The 9,708-nt window shown below is 41.8% G+C and overlaps 1 protein-coding gene across 1 annotated transcript; it reads left to right on the forward strand.

The window, feature by feature from the left end:
* Positions 1-404: 404 nt before the first annotated feature.
* LOC147874537 (kelch-like protein 10) lies at positions 405-6,239 on the forward strand. The gene is made up of 5 exons (XM_087345378.1): positions 405-611; positions 2,807-2,961; positions 4,266-4,517; positions 5,796-5,937; positions 6,219-6,239. Exons 2-5 carry the CDS (start codon positions 2,810-2,812, stop codon positions 6,237-6,239), a joined length of 567 nt encoding a protein of 188 aa, XP_087201504.1. The 5' UTR covers positions 405-611; positions 2,807-2,809.
* Positions 6,240-9,708: the final 3,469 nt, after the last annotated feature.

The following is a 9,708-nucleotide window of genomic DNA, read 5'->3' on the forward strand; positions in this document are numbered from 1 at the left end:
CTCTGTCACTGAACAGACGATGGAAAAAGTCCTGATAACGAACAATTTTAAGTGTAAACTACCGTCGTCAAAACCCTTTAGAATTGTATCTTTGTGTTTCTTTTCAACTACCAACAATGTGTAAATATGGCCGACAATGGTCAGCTTTTACATGAACACCTGCGTGCATAACAATACAAGAAAAAGCATTGGAATTTCTAACCCACGCCTGCAACAATATTTTCTGAGCATGCCATAAGGCTCTTTTCTCGTTTTTTATGCATGCGGTATAATAGCCTGAATGAATCTTATTGCACTCCACTCCTTTACCTAAGAATCTAATTGTTGCGTCATCTGTTTACTTGGCATTGTTGTGATTCATTATTGCCGTCAACAATCCGCTTTCGTTATTACGGAAAGAGCTTTGCTGTGAATCGGTTGTAGAAGAAGTGCGTCGTAGAGTACATAATTTTGTGCTGTTAAAATCCTTTTAGGATATCTGAAGTTCTTATCTTATATAAGAAATATTAAGAAATCTGTGAAACTGCCCTCAACTCTCTCCCATTTCATTTTGATTAAATTGATAATTGCCGGCGGACATCGTGGTCTCTTACAATTGAGCAAAGTTTGAGGTAAGGGATTCCTAATTATTATTATTGTTCATCACAATTAATGTTTTCATCTCCATTTGTGAACTCGTGTAAGAGAATTAAACTTTTTTAACACATTTTCAAGTGACATTAGATTGACTTCTGTTTGTTCACGGCAACATTTATAATAAAAGAATATTCCAGTAGGCAATTAACATTTTACAATTTTAAAAGAATAATAATGAGTTTCTTAGCCCAGAATCTTAATAAAAATAAATGGATCTTAAGAAGTGGGGTTTGTATTCTGAATAATAATTCTAACTCTTTACATCTCTTGATACATCGACATTATTAAAGCGTTTTAGGAAACTGTGAATAATTTTTATTTCGGTTTTACAAGCCTAATTATCAACGAATCTCCCTCTTATTATCAGCAGATTAAATCCGGGGAATGTTTGCTGTTATTGAGTGCAAAGTATTTATGGGTGCAAAACCTGGTCTTTCACGTTGAGGGAGGAACATAGACTGAGGGTCTCTGAGAACAGAGTTTTGAGGAAGATGTTTGGACCCAAAACGAGAGTGGGACAGATAACAGAGAAAATGCATGACGACCTCCTCACCCGATGTTGTTAGAGGGGGTGGGCTGTTTACAAGACCTGAAGGGAGGAGTCCTCTGGGAAGACCTCGGCGTAGGTGGGAGGATAACATTAAGATGGGTCTTAGGGAGATGGGACTCGATGGAGCGAACTGGATGCAACTGGCTCAGGATAGACCCCGGTGGCGGGCTTTTGTGAAATCGATGATGAAGCTTCTGGTTCAGTAAGGAAGTGGACTATTCTTTGACGAGCCGAGTACCAATGGACTTTGTATAGAATATCTTTCACATTGCAGTTTGTGAGTAGCGTGATCTAGGCCTGATCTACGAATGCGTTAGAACAAATTAGAGCTTTTGTGACTGTTCCCAACTGTAAATCTAGCGTTCGTTTGATAAATTTAAAATATATTTTGTGCTCGTGGTTTATATAAATGTGTAACTTAGGCAGGAAAGTTCTTAGTCATTTAAGCTCTTACGCACTTTAAGTTCTACAGAGAGAGAAGAACTCGAAAATTTTATGCTTATGAAAAAGCGTAGCATTCTTTTTCCAAAATTTATTTAACTGCCTGGTTCTGCATCAAAGGTCACGCAATTTCTATGGCATAATCTATTCGTAAATTTTTAAAATCGGTTAACCAGAGTAGAGGCATCTAAGACTTTATGGATTACATTGATATTTTATACGTAATGTCTACGTAGTTTACATATAAGAAGATTTAAATTTATGCGAGTAATGACAAACACGCGGCATGACTTAATATTGCCTATTTGAGTCACATTATCAGGGTGATTAAGCCAAGAACAGTGAGATGGGCGGGGCATGTGGAGTGCATGGATGGGGCGAGAGGTGTGCACCGTGTATTTTTGGGAATCCTGAGGGGAAGAGGCCATTGGGGAGACCTAGACGTAGATGGGAGGATAACCTCAGGTGGGATCTATGGGAACTAGGAGTTGAAGGGGACTGGATTTTTTGGCAGAGGACAGGGTCCGGTGGAGGGCTTTGGTTAAGTCGGTGATGAAACTTCGTATTCCATAAGCCGTCTAGTTAGTTAGTTAGTTAGTTAGTTATATATCACATTTAAAGCTTCGTCATTTTGTATTGAATCTCAACAGGCGTTCCTTGAACGAAGAAACAAACTGAGTTCATAGAGCAGAAGGCCTGCTTGAGAATCTAACAGTAGCTCAGGTAATCAAATATCTCGACTTTTATGAAACTTTAAGTTTCATGTCCGTGTATACAAGACCCCGCCTCTAAGCCACATCCACAGGCAGATGAAGTCAATCAACACCATCATTCCCTACCTCTCTAAGATCCATTTTAATATTATCCCAGCAACTCATAGGACTGTCAACTGACATTTTCTTTTCAGGTCTTCCGATTAAAAAGTTCCACTTCTTGTCCCGGCATGTGTTCTACATGCCCCGCCCATCTCATCACTCTTGATCTGACAGCCTACAATTTATTAATTAGTGAAGAGATCTATAAAGCTCCATATTACGCAGTTTTCGCCATTCCCTTGTCAGTAACTCTCTCGCAGGACCAGATATTCTTCTCAGTATCGTGTTTCCTCTCAGTCACTCTCAGTTCATGTGCACACGCGTCGGCATGAAGAAAAACCCGTAACATTCGACTGTTTTTCAGGAGATGGACTCAAACCAAATTCTGACAGAGGCATCGATCAACCTGAATAAGCTGAGAGAGAAGAACCTCTTGTGTGACGCGGTGTTGAGGTCGGACGACGGCGGCGTCTTCCGAGTCCACAGAGTGATTCTGTCGATGCGCAGCGAATATTTCAGGTTTGTTCATTTACTGACGTGGTTTATTAACACGTGAAATTAGGACACAACAGACGTCAATTCGTATGAGAAATGTTTCATCCCCTTTGATGCAGAAACGTGTATTTTTATACGGCTGATTGTCTTTTGTTATTTGTTCATTGTCATGAAATCTCACGGCGGTGACCAAGAAGACTATTGTCTTCTGGACGTTGCGCCGTAGAAACTGAGTGGCATTTCAGACGTACTTACTGCCTTCTTTCCTTGATGATGGAGGCAGTAAGCACCTCTGAAACGTCCGATAATTTCTACGAGACAACATCCTAGAAGACATACGTGATTTTTGTACTAATTATTAAGTGCGGTTGTACCAAGGCGACAGTCAATCGATCTGGAGGGAGAAATAGAAACAATCCATTTCCAAAACGTCTTCGTCTTAATACATAAAGACGACCGACAAGTCCAGAAGAAAGTTGGTACTGCCCGGAACATTGAAAGCTGCTGTGTGCTGCTCCGTCTGAAATATAAAAAACTGTAACAAAGAACCTCGCGAGAAATGGTTCATTGATAGGACAAACTCGATCGATGATTTGTGCATACTTTAATCTGCTTGGGTTTTAAATTAAGATGCCCTGGGTTCTCGAAATGAGAAATGAATTATAAGCGTGAGCTATTGTTTCTGTTTTCCAAGAGACGTATATCACGTCTTGTTACAAGCTGTGCCCCTCTTTCAGTTTTCCGACAATCAAATATTTCCGTTTGTCTTGCTCTGCAAATCCCTTAATTAGTAATAGGAAAATGTTACTTGGTTGGTGATGACTTTTTATAGTCCGCGTAGAAACATCGGCTTTTCTTTCAAGTGGTTTATTGTCGGGAAAATGTTTTTACAGAGCAAATAGATTTCATATTACGAACTGATCAATCAGTGGAATGTATAGCCTGCAATGTATTTTGTAATATTTGCGTTGGCTTTTTAATTTCTGTAGTAGTTGTTATAACCTCAGATATCTCTTGAAGGAGTCAAGGTTATGTAAGAAACGAGGTGACATTCTATAGTTCAAATGCTCGCTGCTTGCTTTCCGATTTTTAGGTTAAATTCTTTTAAGCTTTCGCCCGCTTTTGAGCCTCTCGCAGTTAATCTGGTCCCATTCGGACTCATTCTGGGAGTTTTTGAAATATACGGTAACAAGAATTCATCCACCACATTGACAAAAAGATACTTTTATTTGGCTGCGTGAGTCATAAAAACTTAGAGTTTATGCGCATGACTTGTAATTTTCTGCTCGCCGTTTCTCCAAATCGATTACTGCTTCGTAACGTTTCAGGGATCTGTTCACGACAACACACTACACCAGTGAGGAGACTGATATTGTCCTCCACGGAGTCAGCTCAGACATAATGACCCAGATACTGGATTATGTTTATTTTCGCGAGGTGGACATCCGCTCCGACAACGCGCGTCAGCTGCTCGAGACGGCTGAATCCTTGTGTATTACGGACGTTTCTAAACTGTGCTGCGACTTCCTCATGGACGAGATAAACGCCGACAACTGTATCGACATCCTGCAGTTCGCAAGGTAATTGATGTTCATTTGTCATTTGCTGTTTCGCCAGCTTTCGTCGCTGGAGCGAATCAGCTTTCCTCAAGAGCAGTCGACTGCCGGGTCGGAGATTAAAGCCTCTGACTGAGGACTGGACAAATTATAAAGCGTTGTAGGTCAGGGCAGGTCTGATTTAACTGCGTATGTTTTGAGCGTCATTATGACAAGCAGATGAATAATTTCACCATAAGAAACGTTAATCGCGATCTATTGCTGAGTCATAATCAAATCCACTCGAATTCCTATCCTTCTTTCTTTCTTTCTTTCTCTACGGAATTCCTTGCTTCTTACATAATCCTCCCAATATCAAAATCAACATTCAGCCCCACATCCTTCTGCATACAGCAAAACCTCTGTTGACCGAGCCTCGATTATCCGATTCCCGCATTTCAACCAGATTGTTTGCGATTGGATTCCACCGGCGAAATTGTTTAAAGCGATGTCCACGAAGTACAGTTCATTGATCTAACCTCACCCCAGATTTTGCTGATTTAGAAAATTAGTTAATATCGGGAAAATACAAGAAACAGCCCGCTGGTTCCCATAGACGCTGAACCTTCTTATTCAGGACAACGTAGGAAGCAAATCGACTCTGACATCGGCAGATTCACACTAGAACCTCCAGTTCATGCGATGGACAGAATTACTGATAAATTAACTTTTTAGAACAGGGACTCCCTCGAAAAGCGCCCACAAGTGAGTTTGTCGTCGGCTTGTGCGTGCGACACGCCCGCATTATCGGCCGACGAGGAAAGTCTGTATTGAGTCTCTACTTATTTGTTCAATTCCATGACCACGTTCCCCTTTCCCCCGCTCATTCGACCCACGGATCCGCCCATTTAGTCCGGTTACACGAGGTATCACGGGATTAACACACGCAGTTACCAAAACGTCGTTTCGCCAAGGTTAAGGCCAGAATTCAAAATTCTACACTCCTCATCTCACTGCCTTCTTCACTTGCGTACGCCATGCCCTTGTTTCAAACTATAATCTTATCACGAAGACAAGCGGGCATTGCCTGGGAACCTTCAGAGCCGAAAACATTCTATTTTGCCCCGGTTAAACGGAGCGTCTGTCATCGTTGCCTCTCCACGTGTCTGCTCTCAGTCTCGCTCATTCGGGCTTCAAACGGCTAAGGTAAAAACTGGAGGCGAAATACTGTGGTGTGCAAATGCTTGAGAATCCAGTTCTTCCTGCAGTGTTTAATTGTGTCAGACTTCGAAACTGAGTCGGCTATTACCCTCGCTGTCGCAGGTTTCACTCCCTCGCCGACCTTGACTCTCAAGCTCGTCGCTTCGTTCTGCGCCACTTCGTGGAATTGTCTCAGCAGAGCAAAGAACTGCTGGAACTTCCTGTAGAGGAGCTGCAAGCGATAATCGAGGACGAGGAACTGAACGTGAGGGACGAGAGAGTTGTGTGGGAGTGCATTCTCCGGTGGATCAACCACGACCGGGACAACAGGAAAGGCCACATCGCGGGCCTTTTGAAGGGCGTCAGACTTGGACGACTTGATGCAAAATATTTCAAGGAGGAGGTCAGTGTGCCCCCGAAATCGTGGATGTTTATTGGAAGTAAAACCCGCATTTTCAATTCCATAATCACACGTATACATAACCAATTAATGCAAATTGTGAGCCTTTTACTTCGTCTGATGTAAGCCCGTCTGTCTGTCCGCAGTGTCAGCTCGAGAACGTCTAAACGGATGTTTATTAGATTTAATATTGATTACCTTTAACGAAATCTGTTGACACATTCCAATTCTGTTTAAAATCTTACAATAACAACGTGAAAATTACACAAAGATTTCAATGCCTTCTACTGTGCAAAATTTGATGCGTAAGAAATCCCCAGATTAACTTAGTTGCCATGGTTACAGTAACTACCTGTTTAATGCTGCTGTTAACACGCTCGCATACGCGTGTGTATGTGCAAAACAAATATTCGATTCGTCCTTTTATGCAGAAATGTTGTTCGAGTTAATAATCGTCTTTTATTTATCGTCTCTAATTTTGAGATTCCCTCTGCGCTACAATCTTTTATTACAGTCTCAGCGTTAATTAAGATCAGTTCAACTACAGCATTCCACCGTTAACTGAATTCAAACGTCCACTCAGCTTGAATAGCAAAATCCTCCAACAGATAAATCATGTCTTCCGGCGCAGCGTTCTACTTAACCAAAGATCCTATTGCCATAAGAAGCTTATCTTAGCTGCTCTAATAATTTCAAGTATCTCCGACGATGAACACTTAGCATGATAATCTTCAGCTGATTGACCATATAGGGACAACAGATATCCGAAAAGTTCAACAAGATAGATTCGTTCTATCTCCGAGAATAAATTACTCCAGGGGCTTCAAACTCATAGACTGCTTTAACATTCTACGAGGCGCGTCCCAAAAGTAAGTTTCCCTGGGGCCGTTTACAGAAACAAAACAAAATTTCATGGAAATATTTATTGCAACAGATACAGCAAGTTTCCAGCTATTTTTCAACATACTCGCCACCGGAATTGAGACATTTGTCATACCGTGGGACCAACTTTTAATACCTGTGTCGTAGAAGTCTGCCGCCTGGGATTGGAACCACTGTGTGACAACCATCTCCGCCTCTCTGTCATTCTCAAAACGCTGACTCTGACCGGACAGGAATTTCTTGAGGTGTAGGAAAAGATGGGAATCACTGGGAGCGAGGTCCGGGCTGTAGGGTGAATGATTAAACACCTCCCAGCTGAACTCCTGCAGGAGACTTGCTGTCCGTCGAGCCGTGTGCGGCCTAGCGTTATCGTGCAGGAAGACAATACCGGCACTAAGCATCCCGCGCCGCTTGTTCTGAATGGCCCGTCGCTGAAAATTGTCTGCACCAGCGACGCACCATCTGCTTGCTCATAACGTTAGGACCATAGACCCGGCACAGCTGACGATGAATTTCGATCGGCGCTATGCTCTGTGCATTCAAAAACTTTATCACTGACCGCACTTCACAGTCGGCGGGAGCTGGAATAAGAACCTCCATCTTCAACAGCTGCAATGCCCTGTGAATTCAGCCACTCACCTCTTACGAATACGTGTGAAAAAATCAAACGTTTTCATGAAAATGTTAACTGCTTCAAGTGTCTTTACAATTTATCATTCGTATCTAATAGTTTCGAACACTTAAAGAGAACCACCTGACGATGACCAATTAATGTCGAAACATGCAATGCCTCATAATAGACATCGAGCCCATAATCACACGCTGCTCTGTTGACGGGCCTTCCACCTAACCATCAACATGCAGAAGGTTGCCTCCCTTGAAACTCGAAGCAACTAATTGTCATAATTTCCTTTCGATGTTACGTAATTTTGACGAATAATTAAAGTTATCGAATCAAAAAGAATGTGCATCTTGCACGGGAGAGACGAGAAATAAATTACAATTTTGAATGTAACTCAAAATGCAGCCATTACTTAAGTATTTAGATTTCGGCTGAAACACATTTCAATACTTTTCTCTAAGATCGATTTAACCTTGATTTCGCTTCTCTCCACAACCCGTGCATTTGTTAAGAGCGTCGTTACACAAACCAAAAAACATATTTTCCTGTATATACCACAGTCTATTTCGGTGAGTTCCCAACAAAATTATGTGTGAATTTCTTGTCTCCTCTGCAATGGAACATGGCATCGCTTCCTAAAAGTTTATAAGGTCCACATTGAACTGTTGAACAGGTGTCAAAGCACCCGTACGTGACGGAAAATGAGGCCTGCAGACCCGTGATCTCGGAGACGCTCACATTCCTGGACGACGTGGAAATGATGATGGTAGGAGACAAGGACTTCGTGACACCAAGGATTGCCTACCCGCGAATCCCACAGGACATTCTGTTTGCTGTTGGTGGGCGTCGCGACGGAGAGCCGTCAGATGTGATCGAAGCGTACGACGCACGAGCAGACGGGTGGAGTGTGGTGAGTTGCACTCCTTTCTACTCTTACTGTGCCTTGTTAAATGACGCCTCTCAGAATAAACTACTTTTCCTCCAATTTGTTTATTTCTACCAAGTAATCGTTTATTTAAGCTTAATCACAAGCACCTCTTAGCCTCTTTATTTCGTGTTCGTTTATTTCCATTGCAGTGAACACTTTTTTAAGAAAAGCTTCAAAGACATGAATTAAAAAGTGACAGTGGAACCACGGTTCCGGAGAATTTGACGTAAATACGTCTTTACGGAAAGGAAGTTTATATTTTGGATTTATTCTAAATATTTCCTTTATACATTCTTTACAATTGAGCAAAGTTTGATTAAGACTTTGCTTATTTAACTTGAATTAGTTACGCTTAAGATGGGTCTGTGGTAGCTCAATGTAATGTAAAGTAATATAATGTAATGTAATGAAGGTAAGGTAAGGCAATGTAATGTTTTATAGGTAACAATAATGCTGAGGAGACAGATGACGTTTCCTAGGTAACATAACAAAGAAGTTACAATTTTTCGTTTCCCTTTTTCGTAACACATTTTTGCCGAATGACCCTTCCTCATAGACGTATTTACGTCAAAAGAATAAATAAATTAATTACACAGGTTTTAAGTCTCCTGTACAATGCAAGTTTTAATAGCAATCGACGAAGGATGTGAAGTTTTCCTTAAATACCGTTTACAAAAAGCGTCCTACATCAACTGTCATGGCAACCTGTCTGCTGATTTTAGATATGAAACGAAGTCATCGTTGATCGTCAGTGGCTTTCAACGTAATGAATGAAGCACTGATCAGTGTGGATATTGGCCATCTGCGTGGTAACGCCTCGTGAATTAGAAGGTTCTGGGGTGGGGTGGGGGACGTACCGCCTCCATCTTTGCGTCGATAAAACCCCAAACACTAACATCTGTCTTTGCCATCGCACGAACCTGAAATGTCAGCTGTTGATCAGAAATTGATTCTACGTTTGTCTGTCGAACTTGACGAGAGCTTCTCTTCGGGTCTTTCTGTTTCCACCTTCGCTCCAAGTTAATTTCTCGTGGTCTTTGTCGAGTGCCTCCCTCCACGGTGTAGCAATTTCGGTCCTCTGTTGGGGGTTGTACCTCTGCTCCGGTGGTTGGTCGCCTGAACTCTAATGTAATGAATTCACATCAGTAGACCGAATGACCCAAAGAAACATAAGAACATAACCTATCCTTCCTGTGCAGGTGGA

This window comes from Zootermopsis nevadensis, unplaced genomic scaffold (genome assembly GCF_977971745.1).
Source record: "Zootermopsis nevadensis isolate Lab colony 2312 unplaced genomic scaffold, Znev_1.0 Znev_ptg000008l, whole genome shotgun sequence".
NCBI lineage: Eukaryota > Metazoa > Arthropoda > Insecta > Blattodea > Termopsidae > Zootermopsis > Zootermopsis nevadensis.

Coding starts and splice junctions, on each gene's coding strand:
- LOC147874537 (XM_087345378.1), top strand. CDS start 2,810: ATGGACTCAAACCAAATTCTGACAGAGGCATCGATCAACCTGAATAAG. Junction 4,518..5,795: donor GACATCCTGCAGTTCGCAAG/GTAATTGATGTT, acceptor TCGCTGTCGCAG/GTTTCACTCCCTCGCCGACC. Junction 5,938..6,218: donor TCGAGGACGAGGAACTGAAC/GTGAGGGACGAG, acceptor GTCTGTCCGCAG/TGTCAGCTCGAGAACGTCTA.